At 52.9% G+C, this 26,010-nt stretch overlaps 1 protein-coding gene across 4 annotated transcripts in view; it reads right to left on the bottom strand.

The window, feature by feature from the left end:
* LOC120507526 (collagen alpha-1(I) chain-like) overlaps positions 1 to 25,985 on the bottom strand; it is an 81,724-nt gene extending 55,739 nt beyond the window's left edge. For all 4 annotated transcript variants that reach the window (XM_039720329.1, XM_039720331.1, XM_039720332.1 and 1 more), the window contains exon 1: positions 25,867 to 25,985. In XM_039720329.1, the coding sequence (XP_039576263.1) occupies positions 25,867 to 25,954 (88 nt within the window). In that variant the 5' untranslated portion in view covers positions 25,955 to 25,985. The remainder of the gene's footprint in view (positions 1 to 25,866) is intronic.
* Positions 25,986 to 26,010: the final 25 nt, after the last annotated feature.

The following is a 26,010-nucleotide window of genomic DNA, read 5'->3' as shown; positions in this document are numbered from 1 at the left end:
GAATTACAAGGAGTCAGCACTGGAATTGGTGTACAATGCCTATCCAGCGGATACTGTGGGATTCCTTTTAAAAAAAATAAAAACTTCCCAATAAAATTTGTGTGACATTGAGTGGGGACAAGTGCCATAAACACTGGCCCTTGCTGTAGCTCATAAATAAACTCCTCTTTATTGCTCTATTGTCAAAGTAATTAACAGCAAATTCTCCAGTCTCTCCCACTCCAGGGCCTTGTTGCCAGCACCAGCTTTCCAAGAGCCTCCCTCTCTGTGGTTTTATAAAACCATGTTTCATAGGCTTGGAAGACAAACAGAAATAAACACCAGAGCTGTGAAGGGATGATCCTAAAAAGCTGCTCTGGGTGGGTTGGACAGCCCAGGCTGGGAAGAGCACCCAGCCAGGGATTGCAGCCCTGATTTTCAGCATCCTCTCATTCTGATCACTGAATCCCCAAATCATTTAGGTTGGAAAAGACTTCCAGGACCACTGAGTCTGAGCTATGACCAATCCCCACCTTGTTACCAGCCCAGAGCACTCAGTGCCACCTCCAGCCCTGCCTGGGACACCTCCAGGGATGGGGACTCCAAACTTCCCTGGGCAGCCCATTCTGATCTATAGCAATACTTTCCATGGAGAAATTCCTGCTGTTGTCCACCCTGAGCCTCCCCTGGCCCAGCCTGAGGCTGTCCCCTCTCCTCCTGGACAGCACAGGGATGTTGGGGTGCAAACACCACCAAAACTCCCAGGAATTGTCTGGATTTGAAAGACTCCAAGGTCAGGACCACAGGAGGTGCCTCCAGCCTGGCTCTGAAGCTCTGGAGGATATTCCTGCAAGGGATCCCTGGGCACACAGAGCTTCCTTCTCTTCCTCTTGAGCTTTCTGGTGTTTTGTGGAGCCTCAAACTCCTCCTAAGGCAGGTTGGGATGTTTGTACAGCCTGAGCCGTGTGTTGAGGCCAGGCAAACCGGAGGAGCAGTGATGCTGAGCCAAGGTGTGCCTGTTCTCAGGTGACAGATGGCTCCTGGCACAGGTGCCACCCTCCCTGGCTGCCTTCCAGCACTGATTCATACCTGCCTGGCACATCTCCAGGGAGGTCAGGTTTATCTGCAGTCCCTCAGCCTCCTCTGACACAACAAAGGAACCCACTCAGCACCAGAAGAAGGAGCAGGAGCAGCAGGGCTTTGGGGTCTGCATTGGCTGAAATGGGAGGAATTCCCAGGACAGGCTCCCTGGATGTATTTATTTGGATTTTCTCAGGCTGTAATCTCTCCCAGACATGTGTCTGCAGCAGCAGATAACACCAGCCCCAGCATTTCCCTGCTCACTCAGGACACTTTTAACACTGCTGAAATAACAGCCCAGACTGAGCATCTGCCAGGCTTTAAAATAACTTCTCTGAGACAATGGTGAAACACTCATGGAGATCAGCTTGGAAAGGAGAAGAAGGGGACCAGGGTATCCCAAAGTCAATATTTCCCATCCATTTGTAGCTTCATTCCAGAAACCTTTCACTGCATTTCCTGCTGGAAGAAGTCTTCCTGCCTCACTCACCTCTACCTTTTGTAGTTTCTGGTGTTGGTTTTGCTGATCCTGCTGGGTTTTGGTGGATAAAGGGGAGCTGGGAGTTGAATCAAACCCTTCCAGCTGCTTCCCTCCCCACAGCTGATGGCAGAGGGGCTACAGCTCCTTGTGCTGATCCTCAACACACGGCTCAGGCTGTACAAACACATCCCATCCCTACTTCAGGAGGAGTCTGAGGCTCCACAAAACATCAGGAAAGCTCAAGGGGAAGAGAAGGAAGCTCTGTGTGCCCAGGGATCCCTTGCAGGAATATCCTCCAGAGCTTCCCAGGACAGGAGGGACTTGAGCTGCACTTCCTGACAATGCAAACTTTGCCTTTGGATCAGCAAGTCCTTGGCCTGCAGGGAGCTGGGAGGAGCCAGCAGGAAAGATTTGCTCTGTTCCTGCTCCTCTCCTCTCCTGCTGTCAGAGCCAGGCTGGGGGCTGGAGGCACCTCCTGGTGGTCCAGACCTTGGAGTCTTTCAAACCCAGACAATTCCTGGGAGTTTTGGGGGTGTTTGTGCTCACCAACAGAATCAAAGCATCCCAACCCCATGGCAAAGCAGCAGCAGGGAAGCAGTGGAAGGTCCTTTGGAGCTTCAGAGCCTTCAGGAACTTTGTGCTCAAACACTGGAGATGAGCTGGACACAGACAAGGCAAGAGCAGCTGCACTCCAGGGCTGGTCACAGCTGGAGGGACCAGGGGAAATGTGGTGTAAAAGCAGCCTCAGGTACACTCCAGGGAGAAATGACAGGTGGACACAATGGAATTTGTGCAATATCCAAAGGGATGCTGCCTCCCAAGCCGCCCTGCTCCAGCAGCTCTGCCCAGGAGGGGCTCATCCTGCTGATCCAGGGTCTCTCCCAGGTTTCCATTCCTGCAGGACTGTGGGTGAATTGCTTGTGCCAAGAAGGGATTTCTGACACCCAGAAGAGCAATCAATGCTTCAGCTTTTAACTCCAGCACCCCCAAAATCCAGGCCTTGCATTGACCAGATTGGGTCTGTTTGGGCCCCTGATTGCAAGGGGGACCCTGAGGGGCTGGAGCTTGTCCAGGGAAGGGAACAGAGCTGGGGAAGGGGCTGGAGCCCCAGGAAAGACTGAGGGAGCTGGGAAGGGGCTCAGCCTGGAGAAAAGGAGGCTCAGGGGGACCATTGTGGCTCTGCACAACTCCTGACAGGAGGGGACAGCCGGGGGGTCGGGCTGTGCTCCAGGGAACAGGGACAGGAGGAGAGGGAATGGCTCAGGCTGGGCCAGGGAGGCTCAGGGTGGGCACCAGCAGGAATTTCTCCATGGAAAGGGTGTTGTTAAACTTCAGATGGGGCAGCTCAGGGAGGTTTGGAGTGCCCATCCCTGGAGGAGTCCAAGGAACACCTGGAGGTGGCACTGAGTGCTCTGGGCTGGTGACAAGGTGGGGATTGGTCACAGCTTGGACTTGATGATTGTGGAAGCCTTTTCCAGCCTAAATGATCCTGGGATTCTAAACTGGCTGCTTTTTTATTCTTGGCAGCCACAAAACCAGAGTGTATTTTCCCTCCCCTGGCTGATTCCCTAACCCAGCAGATCTGGCTCAGCTGAGCCACAGAGGCGCAGAGCAACCTCCAGATGAGCCAGAGATATCCTGATCACATCCCTGCCATCCAGCCTGGCAATCCCAGCCCTGTCTCTCAGTGGATTCATGACAAACAGGTGTTATCAACCTCCCTGCAGTGGCCCCGGAGACAAATTGCCTGGGGGCAGGCGAGGGAGCCAGACAGCTCCATCTTCCAGCTTGACAAGAGGCAGTGACCTCAGCCAGGCAGAAAGCACAGAATGCCCCGGGAAGGTCTGGCTCAGCTCCTCTGGCTGAGGGAACACTGAGTTATCACATCCTGGCAGGAGAAGCTGGAGTGCGGGCAGAAATCCCACCTGGAATTTCCTGTGCCCTTGGCCTCGTGCCCCCAGCCCCATCACACAGCCTGCACCCAGCACAGGGCTGCCAAATTCCCACTCAGGTCTGCTTAGACAAACTCAGCGGTTTAGGGGAGATTTGAGGTCAGAGAAGCAAACTGAGGGGATTTAACATCAAACCCTGAGGTGAGCAGGACCCCAGTGCTCATGATGGGAGATCCAGAAACCCCTCAGGGGGCAGGATTTCACATTTAAACTCGGCTTTCCTGCAGAGAAAACCTAGAAAACATCACTGTGTGGTGATCCCTGGGCCCAAAAGCAGAGGGCAAGTGTGACAAAGGTGGGTGCACCCAGCCCTGCCCTTCCCTGAGCTGGCACTGGGGAAAGAGTGTGAGGCCAAAAGGCAGGGGACACGCAGGGGACACAGGGCTGGGTGTGAGGCTGCCCAGGACAGCTCCTGTGCTGTGCCAGCGGGCACAGAGCCAGTGCCCAGCCATGCCTGGGCTCCTGGGCACAGTCTGCTGCCTGCCCAGCAGTGATGGGAGCTCAGGGCAGCTTGTGGGACACTCCAGGTCCCGAGGGCTGGCAGGGAAAGGCAACTCCTGCCCAATCCTCTCAGGAGTGTGGGTTTGTTCCAGGGCTGTCCCCACTGCAGCTCTGAGCCCATCCCAACTCAGGAGACCCTTCCTTCAGCCAGGACAATTGTCCCTTCAAAGGATGGCCACATCCTTTGGAGGGTTGATTTAAACTAAAATGCAGCCTCTTCATGCTGCAATCTCCACTTTGGGGACAATGACACTCCCTGAGGAGGACCAAGGCCCTGTGCTGAGGGACAGGGAACAGACAGACACTGCCCCAGACAGGGGACAGACAGACACTGCTCCTGGGAGCCCATGGGGGAGCTGGACCTGCCTGAGCTGAGCTTTGCATCTACAGCTGCCTCCCCAGCTCCTGTCACTCCAGTGTGACCAATTCTCACCCCAAATTAGCAGCAGATAAGTCATGCAGTGTCCCTGCAGGGCTGATCAAATTCCAGCATCCCATGGGGAGATGCTCCGCCCAGGGCAGGAGCCAAGCATTCCTACCTGGATACAATCTGAGCCTGGAACAGCACAGCAGCCTTTGCCCACTGCATTCCCAGAGGAGCAGCTTTCTCCTGCCCTGCATTCCCAGAGGGAGAGCAGGCCCATCTCCAGCAGCCCTGGAGCTGCAGAGGAAAACTCCCCCCTTGTGCAGGATCCCTGCTCCAGCAGAAGCACAGCGGGCACTGCAGGAGGGCTGAGCCCCCATGGGATGGGACTGTGCCACCACCCTGACCCACAGGGGGACGGGGCCTGTTCTGGCTCTGGCAGTGGTTTTTGTTGTTGCTGTCGATGTTTATACTATAACATTTGTATTTTTTTAAATTTTCCTAGTAAAGAGCTATTATTCCAACTCCCATATCTTCACCTGAGAGCCTCTTAATCTCAAAATTATAATAATTCAGAGAGAGGGGATTTACATTTTCTATTTCAGGGGAGGCTCCTGCGTCCTTAGCAGACACCTGGCTGTTCAAACTAAGACACCAGCACAGCCTGGGGCAGAGCAGGGCAGCAGCACCAGCCCCGGCCTTCCCCTCCTGCTCCCTTCAACATAGCTCCCAAGAATAAAAAAATAAATTAAAAATGAGTGTTTCCCAGCCTAACAAGCTGCCATTTCACAGCCAAGCAGAGCTCAGATTTTCACCCCAGGCAAAACATGTGCACATTTGTGATTCACTGCACGCCGGCGGCTGCCAGGTTTCTGTACAAACGATTGAATTGTTGCGGCTTCAACCTTGACTCAACTCCCAAATGCTGCTGCAAGCTCCTCTGACAGAGCTCATCACCTCCCACCTCTCCCCCACCACTGGTATTTTTACACCCAAATTATCTCTGGGTGCCTGGGAGCCTTCAGATCCCTGAGGAGCTGCTCCAAGCCAGGAGCTGCTGCTTCCCCGGGCGTGGGAGTCACTGAGAGCCCCATCCAAAAGATTTCCTCTTGTAAACTCCTTTCGCCAGCTCAGGTCAAGCCCACAAAGCTGGAACCAGAGCTCAGGAGGCAAATAAACATAAAGCAGGATTTTATTCATGTGCAGAGAAGCTGCCAAAGCCCAAAAATGGAGCTGGAGGCACCACGTTGCAACTGAACCGTCTGCAGCTCCCTGGGCAGATCCTGGGCTGGGGAGGCTCCACAGCTGGAAACTTGGGTGAGGATGAGCATGGATGGGGCTGAAGAAGCTTCCAGCAACTTCCAGCATGGATGAGATCCCACACAGGACATGCTCAGCAGGACAGCATGGGCCAACCTTTATGCAAAATCTCCTTGCTGGATGTGGACTCCTGCATCCCTTTTTCCTCTCCTGGGTTCAAAATCCTCATGTTCCCCCTGAAAAACTTCCTATCCAAGGCCTGGCTCATACCCATTCCTGTATTTTCTGCTTTAAAGGTTGCATCTGAGCATCCCACTAGCAACAGTGCTTTCCTAGCTCAAACCAATCTTCTTTTCTCTCTATTCCTTCACTAACTCAAAGAATTTCCCAGAGGTTTTTTTGTTTGTTTGTTTTTATGGAGTACAACCCAGAGGAAAATCTATTTTTTTCCCCTCAAAACTGCAGTTTTTGAGGATTATTTTATCACAAGTGAAGCTGAGAAGGACCCAGGTCAGACAGGCTCCCCCATCCCACTGCCTCTGCAGGGAATTGGGTGGATCTGGGGAGAGCCCCAGACACAGCTGACAAGTCTTGTCTGAACAGCAGAGATGTCTCTGCTTTGCAAAAAAAAAAAAAAAAAACCATATAAAATCTCCTCTTCATTCCTCCCTCTACCTTTGAGCAGGGGAAAACATTTGTTAGTGATTCATCACTTCCCTGAGCAGCCCAGACTGAGGAAAGGATGGATTTGGGATGTGGGGGAGCTCTCAGGGTTAAAGGGAATTGCTGGAAAGAAATCATGTGTCAAACAAAAAACTTTCCCTATATTAGAGTAAAAAAAAAAAAAAAAAGGGAAAATGAGTCAGTTTGAGTCAGCCAAGAAATGAAAGGTTTCACCTCTGTGGATGAACTACCTCTTTCTTGTTTTCTTTTATTCAGTGCAAATTCACTTTAATTAACTGAAACTGTATGAAAATGAAAATTCAGTGTTATTTTTAACCCCTGGAAATGACAGGACATTTCCTCCCTGCCCCAGTAAACCACGTTGGGGTTTTTATTTTTTTTTTCTTTTCACAAACCCCAGGAAACCCAGCAGTTTTAACAGGCTGAAGTTTCACTCCCTGACTGGAAGTTTTCCACCTGATCAGACCCAGTTTCACCAGCCCTACTTCAGCCACCACCAAGTCCACTGAGCTCCAGACTCCTGAGCCCACCCTCCCTCAACTCCCTGCTCCTTTACCTGGAAGCAGCCAGCCTGAGGAACATCCCCAAGCAGAGAATTCCTCTATCTTCTCTAATTCCTTTGTATTCTTCTATTTTCTCTAATTCCTCTGTAGTCTTCTATTTTCTCTAACTCCTCCATATTCTTATATTTTCTCTAATTCTTCTATATTCTTTTCTTTTCTCTAATTCCTCAATATTCTTCTATTCCACATCTTCTGTTCAGTGCCTCAGAATCCTCTGGATTCTCTCATGTCTGACAATGCAGCCAACATTTTGCTGCATCTCCATTCCACCTCATGTTCAAGCCACCTCCAGAAGACAAAGCTTTGGAGCAGTGAAGAGGACCCCTGGAATTCCCACCTTTATGAACACACACGGGTTGGAAAACACCAGGACATCACCTATAACCCACCCTGGAATGCTTAAAAAGAAGAAAAAAACCTAAAACCATGAATTAGCCATCCTGACTGGACAAGAAGGATTTCCTAAACTAAAAGAATATTTCACATTGTCCCCTCACAGTGCCAGGAATTATTTTTGAAGCCATATCCTGTATCCAGTGAGAGCAATCCTGCTCCTGGTGGAAGGTTTCAAGGTTTCTCTTTCCAAGACAATAAAACATTCCCAGCTGGTGAAAAGCAATCCTGGGCACCTGGCTTTGCCTCTCGGTGCCAGGAAGGGAGGGAGCCATGCCATGGGGAGGTCAGGGGGTTTTCCATGGATCCTGGGTGTCCCAAAAGCCCTGTCCCTGCCCAGACCCCCAGCAACCCCACCCTGGGCATCCCTGGCAGCGCTGGCCAAAGGCTCCTGGAGCTCTGGCAGCCTCGGGGCCGTGCCCATTCCCTGGGGAGCCTGGGCAGTGCCAGCACCCTCTGGGGGAAGAGCCTTGCCCTGAGCTCCAGCCTGAGCTGCCCTGGCCCAGCCCCAGCCGTGCCCTGGCTCCTGTCCCTGTCCCAGAGCAGAGATGGGAGCTGCCCCTCGGGAGGAGCTGCAGCCCCGGGGAGCTTTGCCCTCACTCTGCTCAGCTGAACAATCCCAGAGCCCTCAGCTGCTCCTCACGGCCCCTCCAGACCCTTCCCTTGTTCCTCTGAACCCTCCCTAACAACTCAATGTCATTTTTTATATCGTGGTGCCCAAACTGCCCCAGCTGTTCCCTGGCTCCTGTCCCTGGTCAGGAGGGAAAAGCTGCTGGATCAGGGCTGGGCAGGGCAATCTGCTGGAGCCATCAGCTCTGGCACAGCCTGGAGGAGCTGCAGGGGAGGTGACACCTGCAGGGCCCCCCAGCATCCCTGTGGGACCAGCAAACAAACAGGGGGCCTGCCCATCCCTGTGGGACCTGCCCCAGGCAGAACCGGTGGCAATGTGCAGGATCCACAGCTTGGAAAGGCACCCCCAATTTCCTAACCTTGGGCTCCACCATTTTTCCCACCAGGAACGTGCCAGGGAAGCCCAGCTGTCCCCAGGACAGGTGTGAGGTGCAGGCACAAGCACCAGAGCAGGTGACAGAAGTCACTTTGCAGCAAGTATGGCCCCAAGGAAGGAGAGGGAGGAAGAACTGAGATCCCACTGGATATAAATCCCCAAAATCCCTCTGCACCTCTCACTTTGGAGCTCTTGGGTGTGGACAAGCCCCTGCTGCTGCACAGCTCTGCTCCTCGGAGAAGGAGAGAGCTTCTCTCCTTCTCCTTTTTGAGAAAAATATCCCTAAAATATCCCAAAAATCTCCCTAAAAATGAAGCACTCTACAAAGCTCCTCGAGAGCCTGCAGTGCTGCAGACACCACGGGATGGCTGCTCCTGCTCCACACCTGCATTTCCTGAGGGCACAAACCCTCACTTTCCTGTCCAACTCCAGCAATTCCTGCAGGATTTATCCAGCCAGCAGCGAGCAGGGCTCCTCCAAACCCACTGGGCTGGGTTTGTTTTGCAGTCATCAGATTAAATGTCCTGGAGATTGCTGCAGCAGCTCTCCTGCTGGGCTGGAGCAGTGTTCCAGCCTTCCCAGCACACTCCAGTGCTCTGGGAGCAGCAGGACCACGTGAAGGAATGGCTTTGCTGCTCTTTTCCTGGTTTGGAAGTGAAGCAAAGAAAGAAAAGTAATGTGAAAAGTGGAGCTGGCTTGAACTGCAGTGCCATTCCCATCAAACCTGCAGTGAAAGAAGGACTCCAAGGGATCAGCTCAGCTCTAAATATTGAATAGTTTTAATTCACTGTAAAGCCTGACAGAACAAGGTTGAATCACACACCTGCAAAGCCATGGGGCTGTTCCTCTCTGCCACAGCCAGGACACTGCTGCAGGATGTGGGCAGGCTCAAACACCCCCTCCCCATAAATTATTTGATTCCTGCATTTCCAGAGCCTTCCCAGCCCTCCTGATTCCAACCATCCCCCAGCTCTGTCAAGGCCACCACTGGCCATGTCCCCAAGTGCCACATGGCTTCTAAATCCTCCAGGGATGGGACCCCACCACTGCCCTGGGCAGCCTGGGCTGGAGAACCCTTCCCATGAAGGAATTTTTCCTTGTTTCCAATCTGAACCTGCCCTAGTGCAACCTGAGGCTGTTTCCTCTTGTCCTAGAAAGAGCAAGGAGCAGTTTCTTTTCTAGGGAAATGTTGCAGTAAGGTAGAAAAATCACAAAGAAAGGGTTCAGAAAATCAAGCCTGCTCTCCTAAAATCAGTGGCTGGCCTTGTCACTGCGCAAGCTCCCATGTGAAAGCAATCCTGGTGTGAGCAGTTAATTAGCATAACAATCTATTCCTGGGTAAAAAACTATTTGCACCTGTATAAACTGGTTTTACACTGTTAGATAGATAAATGAAACTATCTCTATAAACAACTTTTCCTGCATGTACACACCGAGGGTTTGAGTGACCAATTAATACAGAATAACAACTTGTTACTGACCAAAGTAGTAAAAAACTATTTGCACCTGTAAAAACTGGTTTTACACTGTTAGATAAATGAAACTATCTCTATAAACAACTTTTCCTGCATGTACACACCGAGGGTTTGAGTGACCAATTAATACAGAATAACAACTTGTTACTGACCAAAGTAATTGGCAAGAAAGCTCCTGACCAATGGGAGTCCCACACGAGGTCTGTAAAAGTGTATAAAAAGGAGTTCTGTGAATAAATAATGGCTTTTTCTACCATGAAAAAAATGGAGCCCATGTGATTTATTCCCACAGGAAAAACCACAGGGAAGGAAATGGGATTTCTAGTTGTGGGTGAGGACCAGAGAGCCCCTTGTGATGGTGTTTGGCAGCAAAAGTTCTGGAATGGCTGCCTGGGGAGGTGGTGCAGTCACCATCCCTGGGTGTGTTTAACAAAGCCTGGATGTGGCACTGGGTGCCAGGGTTGAGTTGAGGGGTTGGGGCTGAGCCGGAATCAATGATCTTGAAGGTCTCTTCCAACCCAGTGATTCTGTGATTTCTGTGGATCACAAACTCCACCTGGGGTGTGGGGCATCCTGAGGAGCTGCAGGGGAGGTTTTGCTCTGCCCCACTGCAGAAGGAGCTCCAGACATGAGGAATTCAGGGCATGGTTTTAAACACATCAGCCATCAGTCAGCTCCTGGTCCCTGCCCCCTGCTCAGAGCCGGCAGGGTGGGATGTCTTGGAGATGACAGCTGTTGATGGGAAGGCTTCAAAAAAATCCACCCACTATCCTCCAGGCTTAACCCACTTCTGTGTGAGAGCTGAGCAAAATCCACTCATTTTATCCAAGCAGAGAAACATCCATCTCCATGCTGGGTCATTCCTGGCCCTGGCTTCCTGGCAGTCAGCTCTGTGCTATGGGCAGGGCTGTAAACCAGCAGCGAATGTGGAACCATGGAATTGTTCAGGCTGGAAAAGCCACCGAGCCCAACTGTCCCACAGCACTGACCCAAGTGCCTCATCCAGGGATGGGGACTCCAAACCTCCCTGAGCAGCCCCTTCCAATGTTTTCCATGGGGAAATTCCTTGTGGTGTCCACCCTGAGCCGTTCCCTCTCCTCCTGTCCCTGTTTCCCTGGAGCACAACCCGACCCCCCCGGCTTTTCCCTCCTGTCAGGAGCTGTGCAGAGCCACAAGGTCCCCCCTGAGCCTCCTTTTCTCCAGGCTGAGCCCCTTCCCAGCTCCCTCAGCCTCTCCTGGGGCTCCAGCTCCATTCCCTTCCTTGAGATGCAGCAATTCCAGCATTCCTGGCTGCTGGAGCCCCCCTGGAGCAGGCAGTGAGGACAGTCCCACATCAGCCAGGCTGTGTCTGCTTTATCAGCCCATTTATCTCGGCTACTTCCAGCCCTATTCTGTTTCCAATCAGCATCCCCAACCCGCTCAGGCCTGTGGGAATTCCAATGAAGGCCTGGAAGGAGTAGAAAAATGAAACAAAAACACATTCAGGGAGATCCAGTGGGAAAAGGCAACTAACTGTGTGCTGTGGAAAGGAGCAGGGTTCATGTTCTCACATCTGCTGGGTGCAGAGCTGGGGGGCTGAGCCTGGGGAAGGGGCTCCCCACAGCCAGGTTTGGGAATTGTTCCCCTGTAAAGAGAGCTTTGTGTGTGCCCCACAGCCAGGTTTGGGAATTGTTCCCCTGTAAAGAGAGCTCTGTGTGTGCCCCACAGCCAGGTTTGGGAATTGTTCCCCTGTCAGGGAGCTCTGTGTGTGCCCCACAGCCAGGTTTGGGAATTGTTCCCCTGTAAAGAGAGCTCTGTGTGTGCCCCACAGCCAGGTTTGGGAATTGTTCTCCCCAGGGAGCGCTGTGTGTGCCCCACAGCCAGGTTTGGGAATTGTTCTCCCCAGGGAGCTCTGTGTGTGCCCCACAGCCAGGTTTGGGAATTGTTCCCCTGTCAGGGAGCTCTGTGTGTGCCCCTCAGGTGCTGCCCTGCCTGGGGCTCCTCCACAGGCCACAGCAGCTCTGTCCCCACTCCAGAGGCACAGGCACAGCCAGGAGGGAGCCCAGGGCCACTAAAGGGTCCCAGGTGAGGAGCAAATGATAGTTGGGATTGTCAGCAGCTCCTTGAAAATCAGCTGGGCCCAGGAAAGGCACAGGAGTGAGGGGAGCAGCCCCACATGTCCCAGGGCCTTCAGAGAGCAGGGGAGGAAGGATAAATAAATCAAAAACCAGCAGCAGAGCAGGCAGGGAGCTGATTGTGCCCCTCTCGTGAGACCCCCATCTAGTACAGGGCACCCCCTCTGGAGTTGGCAGGGGTGGCACTGGATGAGCTTCAAGTTCCCTTCCCACCCAAATATTTTCAGGATTCCCTGAAAATCCTTCCTTGGGTCAACATTGATCCAATCCCTACCCAGCTGCAGCAGAGCCATGTTCACAACCTGCTTCTGCAAGGGGGAAAATAAACACAGCAAATGAAAACCACCAGCACACGAGCTGCTTTAATTAGCATCAGGAGGTCACCCCAGGGTGAATTCCCAGCGATGCCCTCTCCCTGCCCTGCTGCTCACACACCTTCCTGGCGAGGAGAAACCAGAAGTGCTGGGGAGGAGATTTAATTTAGGATTTTCTCCAACATGGGCAGGATCTTCTGGGCTGGAAATCCAAGCCCAGTTCAGGATAAGAACCACGGAGCCCTCAGAGTGGGCCCAAAGCCTTGGAGCTGCTTTTGGGAGCGCTCCCCACTTGCTGATGCACACAAAGACTTAATGCTCCAGCTGCTGGGCTCATTAACAGCCCTAAAGCTCTCATTAATTAAACTTCCTGAGCCTTACAGCCATGGAGAATAGCTTGGGAAACATGACTGCTCATGGTTCAACCACAAAAACTGGACACAAAAAGTTCGGAGGAAATTTTTATTATTTATTCTTTTAAAACTTTTTTTTTGTTTGGTTTTTTTTTTTGGAGGGGAGTTGTTTTGGGGGTTTGGTTTTTTTAATTTGTTTTTGTTGGGTTTTTTGGTCTTTGTTTTTTGTTTGGTTGATTTTTTGTGGGGTTTTTTGTTTATTTTGAGGGTTTTTTTGGTTTTGTTTGTTTGTGGGGTTTTTTGGTGTTTTTCTTTTGGTTGGTTTTGGGGGACTTTTTAGGTGGGTTTTTTTTAAGCCAGGAGCTTTTGAACCCATCTGGAAAATCATTCAGCTCCTCTCCATGCTCGGGAGGATGCCAGTGTCCATCCACCACAAGCCAGCGCTGATGAAAGCTCCCATCTCCTCATTCATTCTAAGACCAGGCTGTGGCCATGCCTGTCCCACTGCTGCCCATCCCCAAACCCCCTCCCTGGCTGCAGCACCACCCATGCCAGGTGGGCAATTCCACCTGCAGCGCCCCATCCTCATCACCTTCCTCCCCAGAGACACCTCCAGGGGGGCTCTGGGCAGGGAACAGCCCCAGGGAGACCCTTCCCAGCTCCCAGGAGCTGCTGAGGTTGTGATCCATCCTCCCCTGCCCTCCGTGCCACCCCTGCCCCTGGCCATGCCAACACCAGGGAGCTCTTGGCTCTCTGGATGGAGGAATCCTCCCTGACACCCAGGGTCACCATGGAAAAGGGGGAAAAGGAGGACAAGGCTGTTTCCCCTTCTTGCATGGTCAGGAGAAGACCACGCCATGAGGCACGGGGTGTCCTCCTGCTGGTCTGCAGCCCAGCCCAGGGAACATCCCAGCTCTGCAGGCATCTGGGAGGGATTCACCAGAACCAGAACGGTTTCCCCTTCAAAATATTCCCCAAAAAATCTCTCCTGGAAGCCAGGAGCACACAGGAGCCAAGAGGGGATCAGGCTGGAGCCATCCTGGATCACTCCTCACCCTGTGACACTCCAACTTCCAGCAGAACCCTCCTGCTGGAGGAACCTTTTCCCCAGCAATTAAAGGAGCAATGCTGTCCTTGGGGGTGTCCCTTTGAGGGGTGTCCCCACCACCACCCCAGGGCTGGAGAGGGAGCACACCCCAAAAAGGAGCCTGGGAGGCTCTGGGCAGCACGTGCCTGCCAGATGCTCCCCGTTGTGCAGCAGGGGAGGGGAGGGGACACCCGGGGCTCAGGGTCACCAGCAGTGCCTGCCTGGGCTCCTGGAGAAGGGGCCGTGCAGGGGGAGAGGCAGCCGGGAGGAAATACCAGCCTGGGGGAGGAAAAGCCATCCCGGGTGGATTCCCGGTCACATTTGCACATGTCTGGCTCAGGAGAGGCAGGAAGCTGTGAGGGATGGGGGTCCCTGGGCTGGAAGGAGGAGGCAGAGCAGCCCCACACGCTGGGACAGCCTGGGATGCTCCTTCCTGCATCCCTGTCAAGCCCTGGGGAGCTGCTTTGGGCTCAGCCTCCTCGCCCCCTGCTCCTTCCCTTCTTTGTCAGGGTGAAATGCTGCACTGGGAGCTGCAATTCCCACAAACTGGATAAATGTGGAGCTGTCTCCGTGCCCTGGGAGCTCCTGGAGTGTGTCAGCCCTGCCTCCCTTGCCCATTCTGGTATCTGTTGGCTCCTTGCCCCCGACAGGGGGGAGCTGCAGCCTCTGACGTAACCCCAGACCCTTCTCCCCAAGGCTTGAGACCAAGTTAAACAAAACCAGACTCTGCAAATCTCAGGAACAAGAGCCCAGACACAAAGGAACAGTATTGTGTTCACTGGGAATGCCCCAACAAAGGCAGGAATGATGAATCTGACTCCATGTTCTCACAAGGCTAATTTATTATTTTATGATACTGTATTATATTAAATAATACTATATAACTATACTAAAGAATACAGAAAGGATACTTACAGAAGGAAAAAAAAAATTTTCAGAAAATGTGAATGCCACAGAACAGCTCTGGAATTGCCACTCCTGTCCCAACATGCTGGAACCTTGGCTGCTGAGAATTTTAAACTTTCTGTACTGATAGGTACTGGTTCTTAAAAGAACACTACATTTGGCTTGAGGCTGTAGAGAAAACTTCTAAAATTGAATGACAGAACTAAGATATAGGTGTGTAGTTTAAATAGAAGTGTGTAACAGCACATAGTGTTTAAAGTTTTAGAATATAGTCATATATATAAGGTAAAATGGAGGTTTCAGAGTAGTAACTACTCTTTCTTCTTTATAAGTTTAGGTAGTATTGTGTAATTAGATAAAAAGTCTACATTGTGAGGTATGAGTGGTTGATGATTAAGTCAAAAGTAAAAATAATTTAAGTATCATTTCTTAATTAGACTGTTTATCCTTAAAAGACTTCATAGAGATATACAGCTCTATTTTCTAGTTTGTAAGTGAAGTGCTGTAGAACTCACAATTTATGAGACTGTAATACAGATAAGAACTAATAAACATTTTAGTCTGAACAAGAAATACTGTTTTAAACATCTAATCCTGACCCACAGGCAAACAGTGGAGCCAGGCCCAGGTCCCTGGATCAGGATGGAGCTGCCCAGAGCAGCTGCACCATCTCCAGGAGTCTCTTCCAAGGTGAATTATGCCCTGAAAATGTCTCTAAAACCCCTCCTACCCCTCCTGCCACTGCACAAACACACTTGCCATGTCCCAGTAGCCATAAACTGGAATTTTTAGCAGCCCAGCTCTTCCAGAGACCAGCAGGAGCTACACCAGTAACACCAGTTAGTGCTGCTGGAGCACCATCATGCCACAACCACCTGGTACATTTAGGACGGAAAAACACAAAATCTGGGTCACTAAATGACAACAACCACAAATATGACATCTAAGCACTGCCTCCTATAGCTGTACCAGCAAGGCACAGCATTTTCCTGCTTTAGTTTCATTTTGGGTCCCTTTTTCTCCATCAGCACTCAAAAAATGGTGATAGAGTGGTCACAGAGCGAGGGATCTGCTCCAATTCATGCAGAAAAAAGCCCCACCGACATCTGGCCCAGAGCAGCTGTGGCTCCCTCATCCCTGGCAGTGCCCAAGCCAGGCTGGATGGGGTCAGAGCAGCCTGGGATGGTGGGAAGTGTCCCCATGGCACTGGATGGGCTCTAAGGTCCCTTTTAACCCAAACCACTCTGTAATTCCATGGTTCTGTGGTCTGCTGTCCTACAGAGAATGGGCCAAGGGAGATCTCCGGCTCAATTCCTACTTTAAGACCAGCAGTTGTGGCTGAATTTATAAAAACATCCTTCCCTTTAGGAAAAACATCTCATCTGGATTTAAAGCCTTGCCAGCAGCTGAAACTACCACAACCCAGCCGTGGGGCAGGCCAGGAGCAAATGAAATAATAAATACATGAAACATGTGGGTTGTTAGAGCTGGCGTGGGAGTCAAAATTAAAACCAGCAGAGCTGGGGGAGAAAATTACCAGCACTTTTACTGCAGGAGGTGTGCAGGATTCCCCAAAGTCTCCTCAAAGAGAGAGGAAAACCACAAGTGAGGCATTACAGGATGAATTCATGTGGATCCAGAGCTCTGTGTGCCCCAGGCAGGAGCCTGAACTTTGCTTTGGGAAGAGCCACTGAGGAAAGCTTTGCTCAGAGCTTTTTTAACAGCTGGAAGGTTTTCCCTGATAAAGAGGGAACCAGCACAGGGCTCTGCAGGGTCTGTGATCTTCCAGGACCTGCCCAGCAGGAGCAGGGTGGCTTCTGCTCCCCACAGGGACTGGGGACAAGGATGGAGGGACAGGACACAGGGAATGGCTCCCACTGCCAGAGGGATGGATGGGATATTGGGAATCGGGAATTAGGAATTGTTCCCTGGGAGGGTGGGCAGGCCCTGGCACAGGGTGCCCAGAGCAGCTGTGGAATCACAGAATATCCTGAGCTGGAAGGGACCCCAAGGATCACCCAGCCCAGCCCTGTCCCTGCCCAGACCCCCCAAAACCCCACCCTGGGCATCCCTGGCAGCGCTGGCCAAAGGCTCCTGGAGCTCTGGCAGCCTCGGGGCCGTGCCCATTCCCTGGGGAGCCTGGGCAGTGCCAGCACCCTCTGGGGGACTTTTTCCACCCAAACTCCACATGCAGAGTGTGAACCCTCTGGTTTTCTCTCTTTGTCCCTCTTCTTTGCAGCTCACTTTAACTTCACACTCCTCAAAATGTCACCAGCCAGGCCAAGGAGGTCCACGTGGTACCATGTCCTGTCTCCTGACATGAATCCCACCCCATCTTTCATTGGCCATCCTCAAAACTGAAATATCCAAAACCATCCAAGTCTCTCTTTGTCCCTCTTCTTTGCAGCTCACTTTAACTTCACACTCCTCAAAATGTCACCAGCCAGGCCAAGGAGGTCCACGTGGTACCATGTCCTGTCTCCTGACATGAATCCCACCCCATCTTTCATTTGCCATCCTCAAAATCGAATCATCCAAAACCATCCAAGAGCTGCAGGAATGCAAAAAAAAAAAAAAAAAAACCAAAAAAAAAACCCAAAAAAAAACCCCACAAGCACAGGAGTTGATTAAAAATCTGCTCACACAAAAGTCACTGCCAGAAACTGAGACCTGACTTCAAAACTCCTCTGCATCTCTAACGACCTTTTAATAGCTCTCATTACAGAACATCTCCCTCAGCCCTGCCAGAACACAGCCCAGCGTTTGCACAGGCAAAGCCCAGCTGTTTCATTGATCCATTCCAGGACTTCAAACAAGCATTAACAACGCAGCTCTGCCAAAGGAAAGGTTCCACTCCTGGGTGCTGCTGCCTGCCTCGGATGGCAGCTCGTTTAACCTGCCTCTTTCATCAAGCATTTCCCACTCCCTGCGGGAGCTGCCGTGGAAAATGTGGCTTTGAAATGAAGGTTCAGCAGCAGGGAAGCAGAAAAAGTAATGAATAACATGTATCTCTTGCACTGTGAGCAGAAATTACCTGTGTCGTGTACTCCTAATCTTCACTATAAACACATTTCGTTGTTTAGAGAGGAAATCAGAGAATGATGGAATGGTTTGAGTTGGAAGGAAACTTAAAGCTCATCCCATTCCCCCCCTGCCATGGCAGGGACACCTCCCACTGTCCCACCCAGCCTGGCCTTGGGCACTGCCAGGGATCCAGGGGCAGCCACAGCTGCTCTGGGCACCCTGTGCCAGGGCCTGCCCACCCTCCCAGGGAACAATTCCTAATTCCCAATATCCCATCCATCCCTGCCCTCTGGCAGTGGGAGCCATTCCCTGTGTCCTGTCCCTCCATGCCTTGTCCCCAGTCCCTCTCCAGCTCTCCTGGAGCCCCTTCAGGTCCTGCAAGGGCTCTGAGCTCTCCCTGGAGCCTTCTCCTCCCCAGGTGAGCACCCCCAGCTCTCTCACACCCCAAACCCCTCAGCTCTGGGTCCCACAGGGTGCTGTGCACATGAAGAACGTCCCAATAAATGCTCCTCACCCCACAACTCTCTGGTCTCCATACCTGGAATTTCTTCTACTCCCTCCTTGGATTTAGGGACCCTTCAGGGACAGATCTCATCCCTGCCCCTGCTGGGAGCTGCCCCAGGAATCCACCAGGAATCCTGGAACTGGAGGGCACCAACCTGGCCCTGCCAGGGCTGCCAGGGAGGGAATGCTGGCAGGATCCCAGCCCTGCTTCCAAACATGTCTGGCAGGCTCAAAAAGGGAGAAGAGAGGAGCTGGTGGAAGCAAATCCCTGCCTGGCTGCATTTCCCAGCTCAGAGCCCCTGCAGAACGAGGGGAGGTGTCTGTCCTGCCTCGTGCCCTGCTGGACAGACAGCAGCCATGGGCAGAGGAGCAGCACAGGCACCTGTGGCAGTTTTGGGGGTTTTTGTTGAAGAAAGGAAATTGATGGATTTGATTTGATGTTTTTAGAAGGCAGCTGTGGCTGCCCCTGAATCCCTGGAATGTCCAAGGCCAGGCTGGACAGGGCTTGGAGTGATCTGGGATGGTGACACAAGGATAATTTTCTTTAGTAAGAGCAAAGATCACTGGAAGAGCCTTGCAGGGATGTGGTGCATTCCCCAGCACTGGAGGTTTTCAGGCACAGCTGGATGGGGTTGGACCATCCCCTCTTGGTTCCCTTCCCAGAGATCTCCTGCGGTTCCTTCCAGGCCATTCTGGGATTGGATGGGGCTCAGGCTGCTGCAGCCACCTGAGAGCCACCCAGAGAGCCACCGTGTCCCCTCGGGTGTCCTTGTCCCCTCCCAGCAGGGACAGGGACAGAGGAAAGAGGGAAGAAGCCAGGGAAAGGAGTCACAGCAAACCCTGGGGATCCTTCCCGTGGGGCTGCTGGGCAGCAAAGCCAGGAAAAACGGGTTTGTGCATGGGGGGCTGGTGTGTCCCTCTGTCCTGCCGTGTCCCTCTGTCCCAACACATCCTTCTCTCACCATGTTCCTTCATCCCTCCGTGTCCCTCTGTCCTATTGTGTCCCTCCAAGCTAGTGTCCCTCTGTCCCAACACATCCTTCTGTCCTGCCATGTCCCTCTGTCCTGCCGTGTCCCTCTGTCCTATTGTGTCCTTCCATCCCACTGTCCCTCTGTCCCAACATATCCTTTTGTCCTACCATGCCCCTCCATGTCTCTCTCTTGTCATGTCCCTCTGTCCTGCCGTGTCCCTCCATCCCGTCCCCCTCCCCTCGCCCCGGTCCCCGCAGCCACGCGCCGTGTCCCCGTTGTCCCCGTTGTCCCCATTGTCCCCAGCAGCCCCGGGATCAGCGCTGTGACCTGAGGTGCCCTCTCACCCCGCGGGATCACACTGCCGGCAGCGCCGGCAATTAGCGCCGCACTAATTGCCCTCATTGCGGCACAGGAGCGCCCCGTCAGGGTTGAGGTGCGCTAAACAGAGGCTGCGCTTTGTCATTTTGTCGCTCTCTTTATTTCCTGCAGTGGCAAAGGCACGGGAGGAGGGCGCTTAATTCCCGGGGAGGTTTTTTCCCCTTAATTGATGACCCCGGAGAGCGAAGCTTTCCAGCGCAGCGCTCCTCGCTGGGATCGAAGCCTGCAGAGTGCAGCGGGGACACGGCACCCCTGTGCCCCGGCGGGCAGCAGAAGCGCTCCCCTCCGCAGTGTCCCCAGAGCCGGGGATGCTCACAGAGCCTCTCTGACGGCAAGGAAGGGCACACAGCCAGCCCGGGCAGCTGGGTGGCACATTCCCACTCCCTGGAAAAATCCCTTCGCCCAGGAGTTTTCTCCTGGGAAGCTGAGGAGCCTCAGAGGAAAAGGAAAACAATTCTTATCTCATGTGCTTCTCCTGTGTTGTGCTCATGTGGAATGTGTTTGGAGATTGTTCACCCACAGGTGATTGTTTCATTGGGTTCTGCTGGGAGTTGTTTTCACTCTTTGGCCAGTCAGGGCCAAGCTGTGTCAGGACTCTGGAGAGAGTCACCAGTTTTCATTATTATCTTTTTAGCATTCTCTAAGTATCCTTTCTGTATTCTTTATTACAGTTGAGTAGAGTATTCTTTAATGTAAGACTTTATCATAAAGTAATAAATTAGCCTTCTGAGAACATGGAGTCAGGTTCATCATCCCTGCCTTCATCAGGGCACACTGCAAATACAATCGCTGGGTTTGTCTAAAAACAGGGAGCAAAGCACAAGAACCCCACTAAGCCTGTAACGGGGTGGTAGGTTGGGTGAGCAGCCTCCTTTTAGGGGAAGGAAGTGGGGTTTCTGTGCTCTGATCTGCACCCCAACGCTCTGCCAGGGCCAACAGGAGCAGGCAGAGCCCCTTTGTCCAGCAGCCTGGAAAGAGCTGCAGCACCAGCACAGCCCCTGCCACATTCCAGAGCTGCCCAGGGAGGAGGGAGCCTCGTGGGTCCCTTCCAGCTTGGCAGATTCTGTGATCCTGTGACTGATCCTGTGATTGATTCTGTGATTTCACGATTGATTCTGTGACTGACTCTGTGATTCCATGATTGGTTCTGTGTTTGATTCTGTGATTTATTCTGTGATTTTGTGATTGATTCTGTGACTCTGTGGCTCTGTGACTGATTCTGTGACTGTGTGACTGATTCTGTGATTCCATGATTGATTCTCTGATAGATTTTGTGATTGATTCTGTGGTTCTGTGATCCTCCCTCACTCCCAGCAGAGCTGAGCCCTGACCCTGCACCCAGAGGGCCACGAGGACCCATCCCAACACCCAAGATCCATTGATACAATGATAACCCCCAGTTTTCTGTCCCAGACAAGCCCCAGACACCCAAACCCCCTGAGGAGGATGGATCCCACACCCTGCAGTGTCCAGGGAACGGCCCCTCCTCGGAGCTGAGCTGTAAAACCATTCCCAACTCCTGCCAGGGCACCACAGCCAGAATTCCCAGCCCACACAGGCAGTGCCAGCCTGGGGCTGGCTGTGAGAGCCCTGTCGTGTATATAAACACAGAAATGTATATATAGCACACCCTGAACATTCACAAAGAGCTCCAGCTGCCTCAGCCAGGGAGGCACCGACGTTACGTCACCCCATGGCCAGGACCTCAACCAGGAGCAGATGGCTGCTCCTCCTGCAAGGAATTAGGAGCTTTTTGGGAGCCTGCCCAGAGGAAGGAGGTGTGGGCAGCCACTCCAAGCTGCTTCTCACACCCAACTCTATGTCTGCCCCTGGAATCTTCCACCTAAGCCCAGCCTGGCTCAGTTTGGGCTTGACACCGGGAGCCACCAGGGTTTGGTGTGACACTCAGCCCAGACTGTCCATCTTCCCGTGGGAATGATGTTTGTATCCTCCAGCTCAGCTGCTGGGGAGCTGATCTGATCCCAAGGCTGCAGGATGATCTGTTACACTTCTCTGGAAAATCTTCCCCTAAAGAACAGCACTTGAAACCCTTCCCCAGCACCCCAGAGTTTAAATGAAACAATATGGAATTATTCCCATCTACTAAGGTGCAGAAAATAGAGGTGAAAGCAGCTCTTGCATCTTTCTGTGCCCTGTGGTAGCACAGGAGACACGGGCTGTGAGTGCCAGAGCCAGCTCAGAGCTGGGCCTGGATCTGGAGGGAAAGAGGCTTTAGGAAATGAGGCTTGTGGAGAACTTTCAGGTTTTTAATTTGGTCTCATCTGGAGGGATCTCGTGGGGATGAAGCCAAACACCAGCTCTGCACTCCAGCTTCCAGAAACACCAAAATACTCTGAAGACAGGGATCCTGGGAACAGCTGGGAAGCTTAGGCTGGAACTTTTCAAATAATCCAGCACGAGACAGACTTAAAACAGAGAGAGGCTTTTCAATCCAAACAGCTGCAGCTGGGCAAAGGTAAACAGAGCCAAAAGCACCACCCCAGCAGCTGGATCTGGCAGCCCAGGATGGATGCGCACCCACCCCTCAGTGTCCCTGCACCCCAAATCCCATCCCTCAGGGCTTTGCCATAAGTGTTGTGTCTCCTGTCACCTTGGGAAGGAGGCAGTGACAGCTGGGACAGCAGGAAAACATCCCCCCTGTGCCACATCCCAAATGCAGGGCAGGCCCTGGCTCAGCACCTTCTCCTCCAGAGAAGGAAAATCATCCTTTGGGGGGTTGCTACCAAGAGTGCTTTGGACAGCTGGCCACCAATGTCACTGACACCTGAAATAACAACTGTTCACTTCCAAAGATAGCTGTAAAAACTTACTGTCATCTCCCAAGCTCTTCCCACACCTGATTTTAGACCCTCAAATTAAGACCCCGATTTCATCCTCAAATTAGGATTCCGATTTTATCCTCAAATTAAGATGAATAAATTCTATTATAGCATCTTTCTGGTTTGCAGCAGGGATTTGAGACTTCAGGATAACTAGTAGAGCAGTTGCTGTTCTTGTTCCCTGTGTCCAAGGGAACTGGGGCCATTTCCAGGCTGGAATTCCCAAAGCAGCCAGAGGCACCTGGGTGTACCAAGGTCAGTGCAAGGGGGGTAAAACCACACAGCCCCACAGGAGCAAGAGAAGAAATTTGAGGGAAAGCAGAACTCACCTCCTCCCTATTCCCAGGTTAAAGGGTTTTAGGGAAAAGGCTCTTTGATCCAGCAGAAAATGCTGGAAAATGATGCTCAGCAAACACAGAGTTCAGACAAGGGAGTCCTTCAAATGGATCTCAAACACAAACCCAGGCAGGTTTTTAACTCCTCCCTCTGGAGCACAAAGAGGAGCCCACAAAGGAGCCCAGGGATAAAAGCTGGGTTTTAAAATATCCTGGTGGGCTCTGTCTGGGCTTCCCAGAACTCCTGAGAGCCCCCAGGGTTTGGTTTTTCATGCCCTGCCCTCCCAGGGGCAGAGCCTCAGGGGAAGGCTCCCAGCTGCTCTCTGTGCTGGGGGCACAGGCAGTGACCCCTGTGTTTATTCCACTTTAAATGCACAATTTAGGGTCTTGTCAAGGGGAAAAAAACTGGTAATTCCATATAATTGCCTAATTAAGGATGTCATGACACTCCACAGAATAGAGAGTCAAATGGAAATGACACAAAGAGTACAAATCTGGGATTTCTGGATTTTTAAGAAGGTGGACTTGGAACTAGTTAAGATTATCAGCATCAGGCCCAGACACAAACATTATTTAATAAAAATAAATACATTTACATATAAAAAATATATAAAACACATGCAACTGTACATAGACAGCACTGATACAACACAGTATTTACATTATATATATATATAAATGTATTCTTATATATTAATTTTTATATAATTTATATATAATGTTCCATCTTTTCATCAGGTTCAATGCTTCATTTATCAAGTCCATCTGCACATTCCCAAAAGACCCCAGATTTGAGGACCTTGCACAATGCTGGATCAGACATTTTGGAGTCTCAGGCCTCCAGCAGGATAATTTCCTGAAAACCTGCTTTTCCCCAAACCCTCAAGCAAGAAATGCCATCTGCAGGAGCCAAGCCCTGCATTTTCGGATGCATCCCTTAATTAAGCAGATTTTAATTGGATGACTCCAGCCTTAATTAATGGCAAATTGTTTGTGCGCTTTCCTTTCTGGATCTCATTCCCAGACGGGATTTTCTGGGATGATTTGGGGGAGTTTTGTGTTTTGCAGACTGGGGTTGCAATTATCATTTATGGCATTTTGTGAGGGAGAAGTGGCTCCCAGGAGCTCGGGGGCTGCTGGGCTCCCACTGAACCAAGGAGCTCCTCACTTTCTGCTGCTCCTGAACCAGAGCAGCCAGGAATGGTGGGAGGAGCTCAGCAAAGCCCTGGGGAGCCCCAGGCTGGGAGGACAGGAAGGGACAGCTGGGGCTCATCCCACCCCACAACATCCCAAATGCAAAAACCCTGCCAGTGCCACCCCCAACGCACAGCATTGCAGGGGAATTCTTGGGAATTTCAATAAAAAGAACTAGAGGAGGCCACGGAGCTGCTCCCAGCGCTGGAGCCAGGCTGGGAGAGCTGGGGGTGCTCACCTGGAGAGGAGAAGGCTCCAGGGAGAGCTCAGAGCCCCTGCCAGGGCCTAAAGGGGCTCCAGGAGAGCTGGAGAGGGACTGGGGACAAGGCATGGAGGGACAGGACACAGGGAATGGCTCCCACTGCCAGAGGGCAGGGATGGATGGGATATTGGGAATTAGGAACTGTTCCCTGTGAAGGTGGGCAGGCCCTGGCACAGGGTGCCCAGAGCAGCTGTGGCTGCCCCTGGATCCCTGGCAGTGCCCAAGGCCAGGCTGGACAGGGCTTGGAGCAGCCTGGGACAGTGGGAGGTGTCCCTGCCATGGCAGGGGTGGCACTGGATGGGCTTTAAGGTCCTTTCCAACCCAAACCATTCCAGGTTTCTATGAAACCACAAAGAATAGATGCAAGTTCAGTATCTGCTCCCTTAAAAGTCATCCTCTGCACCATTCCCTGGTGCTCCAGCTGACACTTGGCTTAGAGTTCATGGGATGGATTTGATCCAACTCTGAAGGACATAGGTAAGCTGTGGTCACGGGGGACAGGACACCAAGAATGCCAACAGCTTCCTGCCCAGCCCAGAGAACCAGGAGCAACAAATCACCCTGTCCTGACTGAGCTGGAGAGAGGAAAGAACACAGGGATCTTTATTTCCTAAGAAATGACCAATTTCCTTCCAAGCCTAAGGTGTCACAGCTGCCACATGCTGTGCCCTCTTCTCTGTCACTGCTGGAGTCAAGGGGACACAGAACCTCACAAGGTCTCACAGGTCTGAACACCAAGTCCTGCTCCACGTGAGCTGCTCTCCTCTGGCACTCTCTCCACACCTCAGTGATTCCCCACCTGCCTCAGGATCAGCACCCAGGGCACCCAGCCAGGCACAGCAGGGCCACAGGTCACTGCTCCAGCTCCCGAAGCCAAGCCCAGCTCCAGGGCAGGACGTCCAGCCAAGCCCAGCAGCCTGCTGCCCCTCACTGCCATGCTGCTCCGCCAGGGTGTTTCCTGGAGCTGTGCCACCACATAGACCTTGCCTGGAGCAGAGCTGCTCCATCAGCCAGGACTGCCTGGGAACAAGAGCCTCAAGCCCAAATCAGTGTCTTGGTTGAGGCCAGAGCCCAGGAAAACCCCACGTTTGGAGGACTGCACCATTGCACCAGTCAGATTTACAATAAAACCTGAAACCCTCCTGAGCTCAGGACCTTCCCCAGCCCGGGCAGCAGGGACCAAAGGGCAAAGCCTCACATGGGTGATGCTCAGCCAAAGGTGAGGGTGGGCAGCCCTGGCACGGGCCAGGCTGGACAGGGCTTGGAGCAGCCCGGGACAGTGGAAGGTGTCCCTGCCCACACAGGGGGAGGACCAAGTTGAGCCGTAAGGTCCCTTCCAACCCAAACCAGTTTAGGATTCCACGATTCTACGATGTGAGACATCCAAGAAGCCACACACAAATCCCAGCACACCCGGCTGCGCTGTCCCGCAGGGAGGGGGACCCCTCGAGGCACCTCTGTGACACAGGGACCCCGCAAAAGCCCCGTCCCTGCCCGCCCCCCGCCGCTCACGGGGGACGCCCCTCGCCGCGGGCAGAGCCTTTTTTGCCCCGTAACATTTTTGGCCGCCCTATGGCCGGGACGCCGGGGCACCTGGGGAGTCCCCTTCCCCCCCCATGGCCAGGAGCCGCCGCCGCATCCCCGCAGACCCCCGGGGGTCCCGGCCGAGCCCCCTTCCCCTTTCCCACTCGCCCCTCCGCGGAGCCGGGCTCCCCGCGCATCCCCTTGGGGACCGCCCGCATCCCTGCCCGGGATGTCCCTGCCCGGGATGTCCCTGCCCGGGATGTCCCCGCCGCCCGCCAGCCCCGCCGAGCCCCCGGACACCCCCCGCGACCCCCGGTCGTACCTGAGTCCAGCCCGGAGCCCGGCTCGGGCGCCGCCGGGCACGGGCACAGGCACAGGGCGCAGAGCAGCGCCAGCGCCCCGCCGCGCATCGTGCCCGGAGCCGGCCCCGCCGCCCCCGGCCCGGCCCCGCCGCCGGGACACGCAC

The sequence above is a fragment of the Passer montanus genome, unplaced genomic scaffold (assembly GCF_014805655.1).
Source record: "Passer montanus isolate IOZ18808 unplaced genomic scaffold, ASM1480565v1 scaffold43, whole genome shotgun sequence".
In the NCBI taxonomy this organism is placed as follows: domain Eukaryota; kingdom Metazoa; phylum Chordata; class Aves; order Passeriformes; family Passeridae; genus Passer; species Passer montanus.
This window is presented reverse-complemented; position numbering and strand designations above follow the sequence as displayed.